This window comes from Aptenodytes forsteri, unplaced genomic scaffold, assembly GCF_000699145.1.
Source record: "Aptenodytes forsteri isolate BGI_AS27 unplaced genomic scaffold, ASM69914v1 Scaffold309, whole genome shotgun sequence".
NCBI classification, from domain to species: Eukaryota; Metazoa; Chordata; class Aves; order Sphenisciformes; family Spheniscidae; genus Aptenodytes; species Aptenodytes forsteri.
Genome location: NW_008795857.1, coordinates 5,895,776 through 5,916,952, shown reverse-complemented (window position 1 = coordinate 5,916,952; position 21,177 = coordinate 5,895,776). Strand labels below are relative to the sequence as shown.

Genomic DNA, 21,177 nt, shown 5'->3' with positions numbered 1-21,177 from the left:
TTTCTATGACGACAGTCTTTAAGAACAGTTTGTTAAATCTTCAATACTGTGCAAAATCTTTCATAATGCAGCACAGAAAATATCAAACTAATAATTTATGAAATTATGGAACACTTACAATCATCAAAATTTACACACAAGGAACACAGGGCAGGCTAGACAGTCTGTCACAACCTTTGAAACTTCTTATGAATTCACATCACACAATGCAAGGACCAGTGCAATACATACCACAACCGGTAAGCAACACTTACAAAATGGTTTGGATATAAATTGGAATCGTGAAGGAATGCCATTTAAAAAGGAAAGGCCACTTCTCTTGCCAAATCTAGTCAGATAACTATAATATGTCAAATAAACAAGCTTTTTAAAGAATAAAAATAAAAAATAAATTCAACGTTTGAAGAACCGAAGTAACTTTTATAAGTTATTTCTCCATTCACCTCCCCTCTCTTCGCTTCTCTCTCTCCCACTGCACAGCTTCTGTCTCTTTCTCCCCATTCCTTCTGTACCATGAGCCTTATGTGACATTTCCAAGAAGCATCCCTAAAACCCTTAAGCCATAGATCTGTGCCAATGAAATGAAAAGAATGGTCCATTGGTACTACCTTCTTCACACAAAACCCCAATTTACCTTTTTTTTTTTCTGCTTTAATGCATCTGTTGAAAGTGTCCAGGTCTGGCCTAAATCTTTGGTATCTTTGAAATGCCTGTTAGGTCACTGCAAGACGGAGGCAGGGACAAACAGGAAAAAGGTGGAAAAAAACACCAGTAAAGGGAATAAGGCAAATAGATTTGGATTTTTTTTCTTTTTGTAATTCAATATTTTAGTCTCACACACTATTTTGGAAATCTTTTTCATGACAAATGTTACCTCAGGTTGTTAAAGTCAGAGATATTTTCCCAAATAAACCATTTTATAAGCTAGTCAACACACAACATTCATCAGCCAGTATGCAGCATTTTCATTACAAGGGTCAGTGTTAATAGGATTTAGAGATGCAAAAGAGTTATTCAAGGCCTTCTGGTATAGAAAGACGTTCATTCGCCGAAGTGTCAGTTGGAATGATTTGTTGTACATCAGAAAGATAAGGTCTTCAAAATGTTTAATTTTAATCTTTGAAAAGGTCTTTGGATTTGCTCTCAAATGTTGAGGTTTGATGCCTTTTTGCTCATGTAAAGTATAGGCAGTGGAAGCCATATGTGGTTCAATAGAAAAAAAAGGGCAGTAGATCATTTTCAGAGAGAGACTGATATATCATTCAGGATCATTTTTCTTTTAAAAGTTTCTATTGGCTATTTAAACATAGTTCTAATGATCAAACCCTTAGCAAGAACTCAGATAATTTATCTATATTTTTTTATATATACACATATCCATATATACATGTGTATATACATATATATGCTTGGTATACTTTCCAGTATGGTTCCTTTCCAGTTCTATTCCTTTATTGTATTTGCTTCCACTCATATCAAATGGTAGTCAAATACACACCTTCAAGAAGCTAAACTAATTTGACTGTTTAGGTTTCAGTCAGTAAGATAAAGCTATTAAAAAATGAGGTAATAAGTGAACAGAAGATACTTAAATACTCTCATGTTTTCAAGGCTACAAGTGACATTTGCAGGCAGTTTTCATTTCTGTTTCAGTTTGTTGGGGGGAAGCACCCATTCCTCTCACTGTAGGTGTTAAGAATTTCACCCATGATTATAAAGTTATTATTTTAGTATCTATTTTTGAGTCCAGTCATGCCAAGTGGTACTTATCTTTTGTAATGCAAGTGAGCTGATTGAAGAAACTGAAAACAGATTCCCTTTTAAATTCCATGAAATAAGTGGAAACAGGACTATATCTATCTCAGGTTATCATATTAACATTTCATTTACGGAATCAAATCTTGCAGGGTGCATTCAAAATCCACATGATGTCTTGAGTGCTAAAGTTTTCAAGAGGATCTGTACATTAGCAAATAAATAGGCAATGTAAGAATACAAGTTTAGCCACAGATGTAGCAGCTAGTACACATAAAGACTGAGACTACTTCACCTAATAGTAAGGTAAGAAACTGATTTGGCTTTAAAAGACTTTCAGACAACAGTAGTTTATTCATCACTGTACCAAAAGAAGAAAAAAACCAAAGAGGTGGAGGAAGTTCTCTAATGCAACTGCAACCTTCTAAGATATACAAAATAAAGCTGAGAGGTATGAGGGACCAGATGGCAATTTTCTAAAATATCTGGAGCCTAGCAGAATTCAAGTTATATATTGTATGCTGCAAATAAATATTATTTTCTTAAGTATTTGCACTACAGTAACTACTGTACACTTCTACATGCCAAAGTAAACAGCATCAACTTCACAATAATCACCCCAAATATTCTCAACAGCCTTTCCCATAAAAAGGCTTGACTCGCTGTCGATATCACAGCACTGAGTGTGTGAACCCCAGCTGCTGAAGTAGGTATAACTGGTGTAACAGACAACAAGATACAACCGGTATAACAAACAAGTTCTGGCATAACAGACAACTTGTAAAAATTTGTAAAAGATGTAGTGAGCTGAGCAGAGGAAGAATATCCTCCCTACCCACCACAAAGTATACACTTCACACATCCCTGGGGTCAGAGGAAAAATGCCAGGGCTTACCCTTATGAAGATCAAAGGCATTTAAAAAAAAAAAAAAAAAGTGGGGGTCTCTGCAGTCATCAGGACAATCAGAGGTAGATCACAGGCACTGCTGAAGGAGGCTGAGTAGCAGCAACAAGCACTATACACAGATTAATGGGCTTACAGAAAAATCATGCTAAAACCAGACTGTGTTGAGAAGTACATCAGCTCTTCCATTCTTTTACTGGAATTTCTCTCAGTGCCAATTTGTTTTGTTCTCCACCACTTTCATTTCACTGAGAAAGTATTGGTTGATTACCAATAAATGACAGTCAAAACATAAAGGAAGTTTTCTTTCTTGTTTCCGTTACCCCCTCTCTCCTCCCAAAGAGGTAACCATACGGCAGCATAAAAGCATCAATTACCTTTTTTTTTTTTTACTTTCTTTGGAATTTATCACAAGTGTTCAGTTGTACAGAAGGCAGTTTAGCCAATCTGTTCTTTCTGCAATTTACATTGCTATATAGAGAAATCTTTAAGGAAATTTAAACCTAATATGCCTTCCATTTTCCTGTTCCTGAAACGCATCATTGTATCCATTTTCCTTCTGTTTTTCACTGTGCCATTTTGCCCTCTATTGTACATTATCTTCATCACATTCACCCACATTCTTTCCAAATTCCTATTCATTGTTTCTCACCCACAAGCTTTCTCTTTATTCAGTCCCCATATTCCGCTTCTCACATTCTTCCTTCCATGTAAACATTTTTCTAAAAATCAGACTTAAAATCCACAGTCTCAGCTGGGTCCATAATATTATGCAGTTCTTCCAAGACGAAACAAATCGAATGTTCTATGAGCTGCGTTTTCTCACTTTAACAGAGGTATTCCTTGTTAGACTAGATTCATTTCCATGCATTACGTTTTGTCCAGCACTCTGCTCTTCAAATGTAACTAAAACATCTTCAGGTTGACCACTAGCCTCAGACTTGCTAGCAGATATTTGACATCAATGTTCATTAAATGTTTTGAACCACAAAATTTGCCAAACTGCATTGGCTTGAGCAGTTCACAGGCTTCTGTGGTGATCGCAAAGCTTTCTCCTACAAAAAGTTTCACTGTATCCATACAGCCACAGAGCGTCTTCCATCTGCATTTTAGTTTGCAACTGTCCCAGTGTCTGGTGCTCCTGGTAAACACATACATATGTCCTTAAACTTCCTGGGACTGCACTAAGGTTTTGGTTGGTTTCTTGTTCTTCCAATCTCTCACCGTAACTTTCCCCCTCTACCACTACCAAACTGCAGGCACTTGTTCATCGCACTCCTTCCAACGCTACAAGCTTGCTGTGGCCCCAATCCTCTTCTCACTTTACATGCACGCTAGGCTGCCAAAAAAAGCTGCCAATCTTTTCGCCCTCCCAGTAAGCAGCCTAGCACTGGTGAGGTTGCTTCAAAGAGTGCCCCTACCTTGACTGTGAGTCAGAATTTAGCTGAGCCACCTAAATTTTTCCCAGTTCTGCCAACTGGGTAGAAAAGCGTTGAATGCCAGGTCCTGCACTTCAGCCACAAAAACCCCATGCAACACTACAGGCTTGGGGAAGAGTGGCTGGAAAGCTGCCTGTCGGAAAAGGACCTGGGGGTGCTGGTCGACAGCCGCCTGAACATGAGCCGGCAGTGTGCCCAGGCGGCCAAGAAGGCCAATGGCATCCTGGCCTGTATCAGAAATAGTGTGGCCAGCAGGAGTAGGGAAGTGATCGTGCCCCTGTACTCGGCCCTGGTGAGGCCGCACCTCGAATACTGTGTTCAGGTTTGGGCCCCTCACTACAAGAAGGACATCGAGGTGCTGGAGCGTGTCCAGAGAAGGGCAACGAGGCTGGTGAGGGGTCTGGAGAACAAGTCTCATGAGGAGCGGCTGAGGGAACTGGGGTTGTTTAGCCTGCAGAAAAGGAGGCTCAGGGGAGACCTCATCACTCTCTACAACTACCTGAAAGGAGGTTGTAGCGAGGTGGGTGTCGGTCTCTTCTCCCAAGTAACAAGCGATAGGACAAGAGGAAATGGCCTCAAGTTGCGCCAGGGGAGGTTTAGATTGGACATGAGGAAAAATTTCTTTACTGAAAGAGTGGTGAAACATTGGAACAGGCTGCCCAGGGGAGTGGTTGAGTCCCCATCCCTGGAGGTATTTAAAAGACGTGTAGATGAGGTGCTTAGGGACATGGTTTAGTGGGCAGGGTGGTGTTGGGTTGACGGTTGGACTTAATGATCTTAGAGGTCTTTTCCAACCTTAATGATTCTATGATTCTATGAATTAAGTTTTCAAACGCTCAGTAAGAATTCCAACTGGGATCAGGAGCAAGATCCGTGTGCCTTAGTATCTTAGTCACCTATTCAATGCTTATACTCTTTAAAAAGAAGCTGTTCTATACATGTTTAAGTAATGCTGACAATAGATGAGGCAGGTAACAGGTAAGTATGATCTAATTGAGAACAACACCTCATCTCATTTCTGGTTTCCCATCTGCCATAAAGCTGCACTTTGAAATCTCGGAGGCAAGCGATGATGCAGTTGGGAGGAGGTGAACAGTGCCACATGCCACAGAAACAGTGAGGTGTAACATTTTACAGTATCTAGTAGCACAAGATGAAATAGCTGTTAAACAACAGGCAGTCTCTGCCAGGAAGAAAGCCACAGAATGCCTCCTGCACGGAAAATTGAAAGAGGTGGTCTGAAAGCGTACTTGAAACACCCAGAAGAATCACAGCATTGAAAGCTAGTCCTGTACTCAGACTGACCAAGGAATTTTAGTAAAATCCCAACTTTTTCCTCTCAGTGAGGAAACATCCACAAACTCAAAATCACTCATGAAGACTGACGTGACTATGTTGAACAAGATCCCTGGAAAATTCTTTCACTGTAAAACCCTGGAGTCAATTCTCGCACATCATGTATCAAAACGCTCCCCTAAGCTTTCTAATACAGTCTGTCATCTTATGCATCACAAGTGAGATGAAAACAGTTTCTCAAAGCGTGCAGCCTGACCAGCCTTGCAGCTGACAAGCTTGCAGAGCCACAATGAAAGGGAACTCATTTTTCTCCATCAGTGAATATCCTCAGCCATAGGGTAGGCTACAAAGTGTTAAACCTAATATCAGATCTACCCAGAAAGCAAGTATATAGGAAAGAAATGCAAATGTATCCAAAACTGCCATATCAAAACCACCATCCAACCATTTCATCCATCAAATAACTACCTTATAAATATATCCATCTGCTTCACAACCAAAGTAAACACATTTAAATAAATTTTGAAGTGTAAGAAGAGGAGCTTTATTTACCCACTTCCCCTGAGAAGTGACCCCTTCACCAGAAGTCAAATTAAAATTGTTATTGTAATCTATCAAGCATTCCTTGTTCTTCAAAAACAAAGCTGCTGTACATAAACAACATGGCTTGTAAATGACGTAGCAGCACAATATATTTTAGTAGCTTGCGGGTTCTCTCATACATTCAAATTTTCCACCTCACAGCATTAAGTTTAATTACATAACCATGAACAACTGCCCTTACGTAACTTGTTGGCCTGAAGTTGCTGCAGCTATCTGCTGGATATAATGAAATTTTACAAATGCTTTTTAAAAGACAGAATGTGTCATATAACAGTATTAGACCTTTAGGGGGAAGAAAAAAAAAGTCTTGAATTTCGCCACATCGGTACAGAAAAGGAAAAAAAGAGGGAGAATCTTTAAGGAAAGCTGTGCTTGCTGATGCAGCACAAACTACTGGGAACAGCTACCTCATGTATTGTTCAGACAAACAATCCTGCACCATTTTCATTATTTTTCAAGTTTTGCAACTACAATATCTTAAACAAGAACAAACAGATTGTTTTCCTGAAACCTCTACAGTTAAGTTTCAGATTTTACTTTTTTTTGTTGCTGTTGTTTTTTTTTTTTTTTTTTAGCTCTGCATGGAGAAGAGAAGAAAATGGAAAAAAAGCCCCTCATGTTTTCAACATTACTTAATAGCAAAAGTAAGCACAACAAGATTTTACTCTCCTTGACTGACTTTTCACAGCATTAGAAATATTAAAAGACACAAGTGAATCCCTTACATTTCAGTCACATTTACATATGTATATCCATTAGTGGAAAAATCAAAAACAGGAATCAGAATGTAACAAGTGACTTTGTTTTTCAGATCCAGTCAAAAAAATCCTGTATCTCATATAGATTATCATGTCATAGTCAGCACAGACCAGAAGAGCAAATCCTGTAATCGATAGTTTCCAGCAATACAAATAAACCGTTAACTTGAAACAACACTGACCACTAACCACTTAGCAATCGTATCTCAAAGAGGCTTGATTTGACTTCGTGCTGCCATCCAACTGAAAAAAAGAACTTATGGTGCTTTTAAGCTGTGAATCTTAAGAGTTACTTCCACACTTACTGCTTAATGTAATAAAATTAGTTAGAATTGCTCTAATCTCCAACTAGGGAAAAAATCCTGAAATCTTCTCAGTAAACAAAAATTTGTTCTACACCATTAAGTGCATTTATGCAAAAAGATAACAATGTCATCTCAACGCTTACCCAATCATTGCGTTTTCTTTAATCTGGCCCTCTGTGCCATTTACCATTGGCTCTTGATTTCTGTTTTCCTTCTCTGAAGCATCACTTGAGAGGCCCAGTAGAGCTCGTACTCGTTTTGACTTCACATCCAGTATCGTGTCAGTGTAGCCCACTTCTTGTAGATACCTGTAGGAACACAACTCATGCTAATCTTCCACACACATCTCACTTATTCAAAACAGTAAATGAAAACTTCTCCCTAAACTCATCTTCAACCCCTTAGCTTAGCAAAGTATGGTGCTGTGCTAATGAAACATGCTTATAAATCATCCTGTACCAGCTGCAGAGGGATCGCCTCTTGCAGTACCAGCCTCTACAGTCACTGAGAAAAAAAAAAAATCAAAGAGCCCAGCAGTCAGAGGTTATACAATACGTTATTCATTCATTTACTAAAATGGATGGAAAAGCACTTTCAATTAAAATATTTACAACTGGCTTATAAAAATCACCACAGTTGCATGTACAACATGGCCATTTTATTCTTCAACACATGGAAACTACGCAGGAAGCCTTACAAGAAGTATCAGATAAGTTCCTTATGTAAGCATTATTAGAAGCCTAGAAAACAGAGGGAATAAAAAAAAAATTCTGTAGCTACTAGTAAGAGTTGTTATTTATAATGCACTAGGTTTGATAAAATCTTTGTCTTGCCTTTTCCGTAACTCTGCAATGGATCTGCAAAATATTAGTCTTGCATATAAGGGCTGGGCAGCAAGAATCCTGGACTAGCTTGTATGAAAGCCTCAAGGTCTAAAGTTGGCTCTTATCAATATGCCATATTGCCTTTGGGGGAAACAGGGGAAATAATGATTTTTTTTTTTAATTAAAAAAAAAAAAGTAAAAATTGGTCTGTCCTTTCCTCTAGAGTATGGAGTTAATAGCACTGTCTTCTCAAAAGCACTGGACTGATTAAATGGTCAATATTCTAGAGGACTCTAAAGAGGGGAAATGCTATTTTACAATAACAGCTGTTACAAATCAAGGACATGCACTTTTGCTGCAAGAACATTCTCCTCCAATTATTTAATATCCTCCACATAACCACATTAGGAAAGAAATACTGATTGTTGACTATATAAAAATCAAAACAAGTCACCTATGCAAAACACAGTCCGTCAGTAATACGCACCCTGTATTCAACACTGTGTCACTTGTTCATGAATTAGGCTGAGAAGAAATGACTTGTCTTCAAAATCACTAATCCAAGTCAAGACCACTTTGCATGTATGTTGACTAAATGTAAATAAAGATTTGAGCTCTTGCAAAAGAAAAGCATGTACAAGCTATCCAACAGACAAACTTAACTTTAGTATAATTCCTTGGAAAAAGGTCCTTTAATATAAGCTCCAGACTGTCCTTACTGTCTCCCTCCCCTCTCATTTAATCCTCTGTAACACACCAAAAAGAATTAGAAAGCACAAGTTTTGCTACCTTATTAGAAGACCTGAGAATCTAACTATCAGCATAGGGGATGAGGCAAATGCATGAAAAAACAGATAGAGACACTCTAATGAGAGGTCTTTAAGAGACCTCTTCAATTTAAACCAAGGGTTGTAACCAAGGCAAAAAAACCCACACAAAAATGTGATCAAATATCTTGGAAATTAACTAACTCATTATGACCACAAATCAAAAACTAATTTAGATTAACAGACATTTGCTTCATTGAGATGAACTGAGAATTAGAAAACTTCTAGTCTAAACCTTCTGAATATTATTCTCTTCTGCACCTCGAACAGGCCAAAATAAAAGTTATCCCTCTCCAACAGCAGTTATTTTCATTTTACATAGCTTTTAACAGAATTACTTGTGTGTTGCTTTTTTAACTGCAAAAAGAATTGCAAAGTGTCATGACCCACTGTTCTCCCAAGCAGATTGTTTTAATTATACTCAGTGAAAGAAAAGCAAAGGAGATTAGGTGTTTGTGATTTGACAAGGCTTCTCATCTGAAGTTCTGAAATATTAAAATTTTTTCAAAAAACCTAGGAAAATTAGGGCAGAAGCTGAATGAACTTCACGGCACACACTAACTTTTCTTGAAAGAAAATCTAACGGGGAAAAAAAAAAAATCAAATACCCACCATCATCACATTTCATTAGCAGATTTTTTTCCCTTGCATTCGTTATTTGAGTCCTTTTTTCAACACTTACTGTCTTAGCAGCTGTCGTCCTTGTTTCCATATTAGCTGACTGTTCTGTTGTGGCTGAATCTCTGTCTCATTCCCTTCATCTGGAAAAGATAATTTAATTACGAACATTTTTTTCCTTGTCCTACTTTTTAAAAAGATGCCCATCCACTTGAATAGACAAATGTAATTTGTCTTAAAATGACTAGATACGGTTTAATAACAAAATAGAAGATTCAAAGTGCCAATAATCGATCAAGAGAGAAAAAAATGCACATAGCACGTAATTGTAGTACTACGTACACATAGAGATTGTCAGGTACATCCTACTGTATGACAGCAAGTTCCACTAGTCATCAGTGCTTTCCCTTCTGTCTCACATCCAAAATCCCCATATCTTACTCCTTTTTCTTTAAGGGCGCATAATCACATAGACAATCTGAAGTTCCATTTTTGCATTAACCTTCCAATATAATTGCTGCTCATAATTTAAGTTTGAATACAAACATCTTTAACTGCTAACAATATCAAATGCAACTGCAGCATATCTATTTACATCTTACTGTCCAACCAATTTCCTTAATATTTGACGGTTCAACATAAAACCAACAGACCTACTCACATCAACTTTAAATTCATCCATATTTGTATTAGTTTTGCGGCAGAAAAAAAAAAATTACAACAGGGTTTGTTTGTTTATTTTTTAACCTGAAAAGCTGTTGAACATTTTTCACCACATTTTCCACAACCATAAATTTGTATCTAAATAGTACTACTCCAGGAAAATCCACAAAAAAATCACGTGGCTGTTATGGTGAGAAACCTATCTGAATGCTGGCAACCAACAGCTACACATTTATTTCATATATAGCTTCATACTACACGATGGTGGTTTGTTTTTTTTTTTCCCCCCCCTCCAGGAGATGGCTCAGCATATGCTTCCCAAGATAAAAGATCTTGGTTTGTTATCTATGAAAGCCTCTACAAAACTGGAAACCCTTGTGGTCCAAACACTGAAGGATGAACAATCTTCTTGTGTAAACAAAAATTAAGAACCAGAAAAACCTGTGGTATAATCCTATGAGTAATTTGGTATGTGACGTGGGAAAGCTATTGTCCTTAAGTCATTTACCTTTAAACAACCGAATTAACACCACACACAGAAAACCACCACCCACCCAAAGAAGCTATCAAAGACTAATCAGAATTCACATGCAAGGAGAGCCATATGAATTTTATTCATCTCAAATTCACAAATCCATTTAATAGCAACCATAGGAAATAATGAATTGCACAATGATTTTCTGAAGACAACTGAACACAGCTGGACCCAATGCACAACTACCAAAGCTCAGTCTATAAGAATTAAAACATGACTGAGATAATTTGCCTGAAAATTCCTTTTGAAAGCAAAAACCCTTCTTCTGAAGGCACTATTAAGTATATATACGGGCAAGAATTCTCTTTTGCTTAGTCTCCTCAAAACTGATGACCACTAGTGGTAACAGCAGTTTACAGATGACAACGAAGGGACTTGCATTACGAGCAAGTAATAGCAGAAGATATCACAAACAGTAAAAAACAAAAGGCATTCCTTTATCAGGAGGTTGAACTCTTTCTTCTAAACTGTATTACTGACTCCCCAAGAGATCATAAAGAAAACAAACAACAAGGACCCATTTGGATGAACTACTAGAAACACTTCCACGTTTTTTCCTGACTGGGCAAGAAAAACAGGGGCAGGGCAGGGGGGAGACATGGACATACAAGTAAGTATCTATCAAAGACAACTCCAAAGAAGCATGATAAAGTTTCTATTTTAAGTGTGTATCTTTAATCAGTCCAGAACTGATATAGAACAAATGTGTACATTTCTGACAGCTACATATATAGTTGTATGAATGCAATGGGATAAATCAGGATAATGGAATTTTAACAAAGGTAATTCCACTGATGTTCACTTTGCAGAACTAATTGCACTGGCTTTGCTGGGCAAGCCAGGCCTTGCACTACATTCTTCAGCTGGAAACTGGAGCAACGTGCTATAGCTGCATCCTGAGAAATTACAAAAACCAAGGATGTCTAGGATCTTGGTATGATCAGGACAAAGTTTTCTAGTGATCCAGATACAGATTGGGGTCTTCCACTTAGTAACACCAAATTAAACTATTTCTTCAGTTAAGGAAATAATCTTGATAATAATGTGAAATAAAATTTCTCAAAAATTCATTACATCTTGGACAAGAAAAGCCTGGTGTAAAGTTTCATCAGTTTGTGTGGGGTTGGATTTTTCATTTGTTTCCTTGTTTTTAATGACCTTCTGAATCCAATGAGATAAGAATTAACCGTGACAGTAAACTAGACCATCCCTTCCACAAACCAAGTGACAGAACTGAGGTCTGCAGACTTTCTATATTCTTCCTTTATGTACAGGTGGTTCTAGTTTCGTTGCTGTAGTAGGAGCATCAGGGGACTGAGATACAAAAATCATCACCTATTACTTCTCCTTTCAAGGGCTTGACCTATAACCAGATCTCTGTACCCCTTCTTTTTTTTCTCCTGAGGAAAGGATAGGGAGATAGAGAGAGGGATGAAAGGAAGTAATTTAAATTCTTAATTCCTCAAGTTCAGTGCTTAAAACCATTTGTGTGAAGTAGGAGATGCAACCTCTAGAAAAACAAATCAGCTTTCCAGAGACGAAGGTGAAAAACTTTCCTCTCACAGCATAGCCCTGAAGTTAGTTGTATGCATTTCCAATGATCACTAGAATTTCGTAAATAAATTCCCCACACTCAAACTCTCACTTATGTCTAATATGCACTTTCATTATTTTTCTCCTGGAATACCATTGAGGTAATTGAACAAAAAATTATGTACTATATATTTCATGTCCTTTGCCATTAACTTTTTATTCAGAATAATTATTCAAAGATAAAAGGATTCTATAGCTATAAATCCAGCATCTCCCTGTTCCAAAACATCCATACACATTACTAAGGAAGAGAAATTATTCTGTCCAGAAGCAGTTTGTTGGTTTGGGTTTTTTTAAATCTAAATTAATTTGATTTATTAATAGTCTCTTTCAGAGCATGAGCATATATTTTTAATTTTACAAGAGTAAAAAACAGTCTTTATTAATTATCTCTATTCTCACTGCTTCCATTAAGTGGCTTATTTTATCAACACTATCATTTCAGCACTTGCACAAACCACAGTTAAGCTTTTATGCCAGCAATGAACTCATTCATAATAAATTCTTACCAGAATCATAGTTTGGTGGCTTCATATCTCCCTGATTCAATTCTGTGCCATATTTTAATTTGTGATATTTAGCCCTGAAAGAAAAAAGAAAAAAAAAAAAAAGAAACTATTAGCACATTTAAAGGTTATCTCAAAACACATAAATGTCACCTGTCTTCACTTGAAGAGCCACTCCTTTCTTCTAGGCTAGGAACAAAACAAATCAAATAATTTCAGCAGGACTTCAGATGTGTAATTTTGCTTAATTATTTCTTCCAAGGTTGACACATAATTGCAAAGTGAATACTGATGAAACACAGGGCTCAGTAGACTGCAGATTTTACAAAATGTTCTTGCTACAGAAAAGGTTCCTTCCCTGTGAACATGGGCTACTCTGTGCTTCCCTCCCCATCCCCCCTTTTTTTTTTAGCCATCACTATGAAATATTTTTACTATCCATGTCAGTTCAAGCAAGCAAACCTTAGTTTTATTCTTCAAAATGCCATGCTTTCCAACAGCACCAGGCCCTCGGTTAGAACTATTCTAAATGAGATTTAGCACTGACAGCAGCCAATCTACACGAGTTTCTCTTAAAGCTGCTATATCTGCCACTTGACCAAGTTCTAAAATGGAGACTTCTCTTCCAAAAATATTTAGCCTACAGAAGGCCTACTGTAATAAACCCCACAAAGCATGCTATAAAATGACAATAAGAGTAGCTAGAAGAAAAAGGGAAATGCTTTTTAATTTTAAAAGCTTCATCCTACAGGGTCAGTGTCTATAGGTTTTTAAACACACAAAATAATGCCACAGTAGTACAGCATTACAAATGCACATATAAGTTATTAAAGATTCGTTAGAGTAGTCTTACAACACAGTAACAGAGAAACTGAGGCAAAGAGAGCCTTAGCCAGTTTCACAATCTGCTTCCCCTTCTCTCACACTCACTGTAACTTTGTCTCTATGATTGTTTTCTGCCAAACATGAAAATTTAGACGACTCAAAAAAACCTGATTCCCTAATAAAGTTCTGTAGACTGGGTAGAAAAGAGGCACTCATACTAGTTCCTACCCTGAACAAAAGGTAGGGAAGAATCCAGGCAATGCTGGGCACGCAGCCTGGCAGTAGTGGGACAATCAACTAGCACGCACACACATGCAGCTCCAATGCAAATGTACGGAGCTAGGTGTAAGACAGCAAGATACAGGCTACAAAAGACAAAAAAAACCCCAAAACCCACACTCTCATACACCGTGAAAATGGGTTTCATTAGCTCCATTACTCACGAGGGAACTCTTCCACTTAAAATCTGTTTTTAAAACAATTAATGCGTGTGACACTTCATAATTGTATGAGGCAAGTCTCACTAAGCTCGAATGACTGCATCAAGAACCACTGTAGATAATGTTTTCAAGTTACCTGCACTTGATTGCTTCTCAGACATCTTCATTACATTACTGTTTTCTTTTACCTTTTTCTATTTCATCAAGAAATCACATCTAACAAAATGGTGCTGAGGGAAACGATGCTTGGTAGTTCTTATGGTTCAGTATCGACAGTAGTAGTTTCCTACTAATCCAGCTGCATTTTAATTATAATAAACATTTAATTCTCGATGAGAAGGGTAAGTGCAGAATAAAGAAATGCCTCTTAGGTGTAGCAACAAAGACAGATGAAGGAACTGACTTCCTCCTCAAGAGCTAGAGCACTACGCTCTAACTCAGCTGACCAGCAACCAGCAAGGAAAGGAAAATGCACTTGAAATGTGCATTGAAATGTATTAACAGCGATAAGCGAAGGATAGACATTTTGGTCAGTACAGAAAAGAATAACCAAGAATAGAACAAAATTAAAGCTGAATGCTCAGTCAAAATATTTATCTTTCCTTTCCCAACTATCTGTTTCCTACATCTCACCAGCAGAGAGATGTTACCCTGGTAAAACAATTGCATTTCATTATTGTTAAACACTGATACTATGTATACTTTCCCCCCCCATCACTAATAAAAAGTAATGACTAATCAAGAACTAAGAAATCCTCTACTCTGTCACTAACCTACCTCACCAACTTTAAATACTACACTTTGTCAAAAACTTCAAGTTTTTATGCAGTGATTCAAATGACCCCAATGTTTAATTCATTTTGATTTGACTTATCAACAGTGAGCAAATATTAATGCTTCACTTTAATCTGGATTAGTGACCTATACTGTGCTCTACTTAATTCCTGCAAATAATTTCAGAGAGCAGTTAGTTTTGTGGCATGAGGCATTTGCTTTCAGCTCATGGGTCTTACATAAAGTTCCATTATCCTCTATGCATTCACTAATTTTCTTATCAAAGTTTTGCTAGTAATTTTCACCCTAAGAACCAAAGTAAAACGTTTGCTAGGTTAACCGAAAGGATCATTCCTTATACATTTCCTATTCCTTAGATCTCTCACCTGTTCTCCAAAATCCATTTTTCAAAAATTCTGCCTGCATTTTTTTAAACTTCTCAGTATATTTATTCCAATCTGTTACATCTGTGTATGCTCATTTTTTAAAGTTTCTTTCCCTCTTAAATCAACAGTAAAATTCTTCTTTCTTCTTATTTTTCCCCCTCGCTAAAGGCAATATAAAATCAGCTCAGCAAAGTGAGATTATTCATCTTATCCACATTCTAAACTATTAGTGGCAGATTTTTTTACCTGGTTCCTCCTCATAATGCAACAGTTTTTAAAGCCTTTGTTATTCTTCTTCACTTCAATAGGATAACCTAGATTACATGGTCTTGTACACCACTGTCCCTTAAATTTATTTTAAGGCCAAGCTGGACTAAGATTTCATCTTTCAGAAGATTTAACTTTGTATATCACAGGCAGAGACCAGTAGAAATACAGATACGGCAGAAGAATCATGTCCTAACAAAGACAGGCACTGAAGAGCTGACAATCCCAAAAAGCAATCCTTATTTTTAATATTGCTGGGAAAGTTAAAAACAAAAAGCCATAGACCTTTGCCTGCACAGAATGACAAAAAACCCAATGCCAAACTCAAACCTGAATTAATTAGAATAAATTAGTATAAATTCAGGTATCTGAGCAAGACACCAGTTAGATGTGAAACGGAAACATGAATTCCATGTCAGAGTACTTGACCCAGTGAACTCACCTTCAGCTATGGTCAGCTTCTAAAGTCCAGAGGAATATTTCAATTCCATCTCAGAGTACTTGACCCAGTGAACTCACCTTCAGCTATGGTCAGCTTCTAAAGTCCAGAGGAATATTTAAAAAAAAAAAAAAATCAATCTAGATAGCTAACAGTCCATCAAGGAAATATTTTCTACACTTCTTCAGGCAGCAAGTATGAGATTTATTATTAGAAACTTTCTTATGGTACAGTTGAAAATGTCACAGGTATGAAACACAATCAATCTTCTTCTTTCTAAAGCATACTAAGGAAAGGGCTGAACACAACGATTCCAACTCCAAGACTAGAAGGGATAGTCTTGACCATTCAGTTACACATATTGCAGTCAAAGGCTATGAAACTTCTCACAAAAGAAACTTTAATTCTATACAAATTCTGAATATAGCTTATTCCATTAGCATGTTTATATTTAATCTATTTCTACCATAACAGAATATCTCCTGCCCACCTGTCATGCTTAATTTCTCTGCTTCTTCAGAAATCACATAGTCCAGTTATTAACAGCTTTAAACTGGCCCTCAGCAGTTCACGCTGAACTCTAGTTCACACATCACAGCAGTGAGATACTATTATCACAAAAAAGAGCAAATGTATTTTTTCTGCAAATAAATATAAAGAAAAATCAAAGTTTCTCCAACCTTTATATCATCTGGTCAAAAACAAAGGACAGTGGGTTTGCAGCAGGGGAAGAAGGAGGGAAACAAATCACAAAGATGAGTCTTTATTATCTGAAACTTGTTCAACTTGGACGATTTAACTTCAATTTCTAAAAATTACATCTGAATTATTAACAGTATGCAGAGACTGAAAAATTACTTGCAAATAACTAGCTGAAGGATACAACTTTATAGAAGGTATTTTCCATCTGAAAACTAGCCTTCAAGCTGTTTGGAAGAAAGCTATTTTGGGGCTGTGAAACTATGTTACAGGGTAGATGCCCTCACTCAGATCTAAGTACGAACATTACCACTGCTCTGGCTTTTGCACTTCATTACGCAATTCTCCTTTTTTGATTAGTAGTATTTTCTTTAAACTATGTGTCTTCTATGCAAACAGCGCTTGGAGACATTCAACATGGCTGCCACAACACTTGAACAGCCGCTTAGGAAAATGCTAAAAGCTTTCATCCTTCTAAATTTCCTAAGACAGAGCAGTGAAACTTTTCTGAATGCTTCACACAGAAACAAGTTTGATCCCAATCAAAAAAGGCCACTATTTCTTGGAAATATCTGTCTCCAGACCTGAAGCATCTGATCCAGCTGTGCTGAGGGAGCCTGCCAAAACATCCGTAGAAGATCTGGGAGCTGCCGCCAAACCAAGAGACATAAACAAGAACGACTGCCAGGAACAGCACGGCAAGATATTCTACCCAGGGGAGAAGGCGCCAGCCTTATGCTGATCAGACACACCAGTGCAGAAAACAACATAAAATTAAATCAAGTGTTTCTAGAGACATGGCTCAGGAGTCTAGTTCTTTGGTTAAAATATGTTAGGACAGGAAATGAGCTAGACTAGATAAATTAGGACACGTACTTGAGAGGAACAGTACATTTCAGCTAGTTCCTGAAAATCCAGAGGAAACAATGCAATTTACCGGTGGTGGAGCAAGTATTGATAAAGTAATAAAAAGTAACCCTCAACTGTGAACAGCCTCACACTGCAATCTACTGGATGTTGGCAAAACTACATCAAAACTGCTGTTGAACAAATAATAGTGCTTAACTATTAACTACCTCCTTCTAAGCTCTTTGCTATTTAGTGTATTAAGACTCTTCAGGAGAAATAACTGGGCTTCCTATACACGCAACAAAAAGGTAATCTTACAATTACTAACATAAAGACCGAACATTAAAGTAAATTTGTCAGAAAAACATGATAATCTGTAAGTAAAACTCATTTTCTACCTTACCCACTATAAAATTACATAAGTGCCATGAAATAGAGAACAATGACAATGCTTCCGAAGTTGTTTGTTTACAGTAAACTTTGAAAACATTTGGTTGATAAAAGAAATGCTGAACACCCACTATACAGAACAGCAGCTCATGAAAGCATGTATCTGAGAAAACCAGTGTTGCTCATTTCTTGCTCTCAGTTTCCTGAGAGCATTGCGAACACAGACTACTCTGGGCCACAACTTCATATTCTGTCCCGTTACTCATAACTTATTTTATCTAGCTAAGAAAGATTTGGTGTGCTGCAAGGCCAGGGCAGAAATGAAGGAACGCAGGAATGCTTCCCTGCTCCCTCTCACCCACACCACCCTTCCCCTAACTTGACCAGAAACGCTTTCCTCCTCCCTTGTAGGATCTCATTTTCCAGCTCTGAGATCCCAGTGGAAACAGCCAGCATCCCAACTGACTACTGCCTGACCTGGCCGACAGCTGATTTAGGAAAATGCTGGGAAAGAGAGCAGTGCTTCCAAGCTCAGTATGTTGAGATTCTTTTAAGTATCAAGCAAGAACATTTGCTGGGAGACATTTCCAGCAGAAATACAAGATAGTTTCTTCAGAAACTGGCAAATAATACTGCTCTTTAAAACCACAAACTCATAAATAGCTGTCTCCAGCACACACCATTCACAAGCATCACATCTACTTTAAAAACCATTGCACATCCATATTGAAACTGTCAGACTGGATCGGATCAGCTGACTGTAGTCTACTGACCTGAATAACCGAGCCTAATACCATACACTGCAGAAAAAAATACAAGAAAAGATAAAAGATACCTATGTAATAACTGCTAATAAGAAACCACCGGGTATTTTTTCCTAATCCTGACAGTGACTGCTGCATTAGGATTTAAATGTCTTAATTGAGATGGATTTTATTGAATGCAACTGGGGGACACTTTCACTAGCCATATGGAAGTTTGGTTTTTCATTTTTTTTTTTTTTTAAATCTTACAAAGCTTCTCTGATAGCACACAGAAATGTATTTACATAGTCTGATAATTTTAGATAAATTGCTAATTTATCTGGGTTATGAACATGAAGTATTAGAGATATCCCTAAGTAATCAGGAATAGCTCCCTCAGTTTTGAAATACAAGAAATCTTACTGAATTTATATACCTTAGAGCATATCTTTAACTGCACAAGAATGTACTCCATTGCTTCTGTCTTCTTTTAAAGTGACTCAAATCTTTATAATCACACCTCAAATATAAGCCTTTCCACGGCTGTAAGTTGCAATCTCCATTATGCACACATTTGATATTTTTCTGTGCTATTTGGTATAACATCAGTGCCATAACAAGGCCTGGGCAAAAAGGGTATCTACCTTAAGCATTCCTCCGAGAACTTCCCAAAGGGGAAGCAAGTATGCTGGAACCCTGAGGCTACTGCTGGCCAGGAAATTGGCTGCAGCTCCATGTTAACAGATGAACTGGTTGCTATTGGAAAGAGTCAAACTGGATGGTGCAAGGCATGTCTCGTGCTAAAGCAGCCCATGTAAGATGAGCAAATCTAAATGCAATACAGTGATGTACAACTAATAGCGTCCTTTTTAAATTATCTAGCTGCAATATCCTATTCCTCATTTGCATGTGTATATTTCTAATCTTACTTCTACTAATACAAACTCTTTAAAAGAGGTTTATTTTATTAATATTTTATTAAAGAGAAGTAGGAATTCTCTGATAGGAAAATGGTATGTAAGCAATGATTGTTTTGCAGTAGTACCATAAATACACTCTTTGGTCAAGAATTCTAAAAGACATTTTGCTAATAAAAACAATTTTAAAACTAAACTTGGCCTAAAATAAATCAGTTGAACAGAAAGACTTCTGGAAACATGATAAAAAAACAATTTGTCTGCCTCAAAGATTAGAACAACAGGAAAGTATACGTAAGAATAAAATGGTAAAGTAGACTGGGGACTTCTACTGATATCCCCATGAACAAAGAAACAGACATTTGATTAACTGGTAAACACGAACATTTTTTCAGTCCTCACACAATTAGCCTCCAGAAGATATTCCTATAGAGTCTATCATACTGAAAAGACTAAAAACTTAGCAAGATTAAAAACTAGTAATTATTAGACTGAAGACAGTTATTCAAGATTTCAGCTGTCAGAGATTGCTAAACAAAGCTAGTACTTTGAATAAAAAGTGAATACACTATAATTCTGGGGTATAATCTATACAGTTAGGTGGAATTTTACCAAGGAAAAAGTATTCATCATTGATCAACCGTGGGTTTTATTTGCATATTTTTGGAGCCATACTATGTTAGCTATTGTTTTTACCATAATGTGGACATTTAGACTACTAGGTTTATTTAGTATAATAATATTTGTCAGTTTGAGATCTGAATATATACAGAAGAAGTATTTCTTGTTTTTGTCAAATACAAAGGCAAAAGAAAGTATCTGTCTTCAGAATTTCTTCATCACGTACTCATCACTAAAGCAGCATACCTTTCCTGTTTAAGCGCATATTCCAGCATTTTGATTCTTCGCACCAGATCCTTCTTCAGATTTTCTTGTCCTTTCCTTTCACCTTGAAGAAAGGCAATCTGGGCCTGCAAAAGGAAGTGTTCAGTTTAGAATCTGCTTCCTCAAAACCATTCAGCATAGCTCTTAAGTGTGTCTCCCCCAAGTTATTTTAAAAATTATTATTTGTACAGTTCAAAAGAAATTGGCTTACTGTGTTTCATAAACACTTAGACAAAACACTGCATAGATAAGCCTTCTAAAGTGCATGCTCATTACAGATAAAAAAAAGAAAAGAAATAAAGCAATTTTAGTTTGTTTGACAGGGTTTATTTCCTCTCTTGGCTAAACATTCAATAAAGGATAAGGAATAGATAAAACAAGCGTACAAAAAGCCTTCAGCAGAAAAAAGCTTTTACCAACAATAAGCAGAAGAGGATAAAGTATTTCTGCTCACTGACTGAAGTAGTATATAGTTAGTGTACTGTTCTATAGATACATGTTAGATACATGATACTAGTCAAAGAACTGAAGTACAGCATGTTCAGCTAAAAGAAAAATAAAACCCTGTTTGTAATACAGTGCCAAGTGTTAATTATAATACTTACTAAAATAGGTTAAAGAAAGCTCTCCAGAAATACTGCAATTAAGAGAAAGAAAAAATGGAAAACAGGGAAAGTATTTTGGTGAGGGAGACGAGGAGATAAATGGTATAGAAGTAAATAAAAGTCAAGTGGAAAACAGACACCTAACCTTTATCGACTTCCAGCAGAGAATAAGTATTTAGCTGCCTGTGAAAAATCTCCTTTAAACAGAAAATGATGATATATAAGATACTCATTCCTAATCATAAAGGCAGAAGTACCTGCTTTTGTATTTCATGCTCAAATCAAGCCCCTTATAAGAGGCAGGTTCTTGTGCTCTCTCAACTCATTAATAC

The 21,177-nt window shown here is 37.0% G+C and overlaps 1 protein-coding gene across 1 annotated transcript in view; it reads right to left on the bottom strand.

Annotated features, from left to right (window-relative positions):
- STRN (striatin) overlaps window positions 1–20,723 on the bottom strand; it is a 56,453-nt gene extending 35,730 nt beyond the window's left edge. Inside the window, exons 1-5 of the mRNA XM_019473247.1 lie at window positions 20,657–20,723; window positions 20,223–20,326; window positions 12,630–12,703; window positions 9,394–9,472; window positions 7,204–7,368 (exon numbers count right to left, since the gene is read on the bottom strand). Of these exons, the coding sequence (XP_019328792.1) occupies window positions 7,204–7,368; window positions 9,394–9,472; window positions 12,630–12,703; window positions 20,223–20,251 (347 nt within the window). The 5' untranslated portion in view covers window positions 20,252–20,326; window positions 20,657–20,723. The remainder of the gene's footprint in view (window positions 1–7,203; window positions 7,369–9,393; window positions 9,473–12,629; window positions 12,704–20,222; window positions 20,327–20,656) is intronic.
- Window positions 20,724–21,177: the final 454 nt, after the last annotated feature.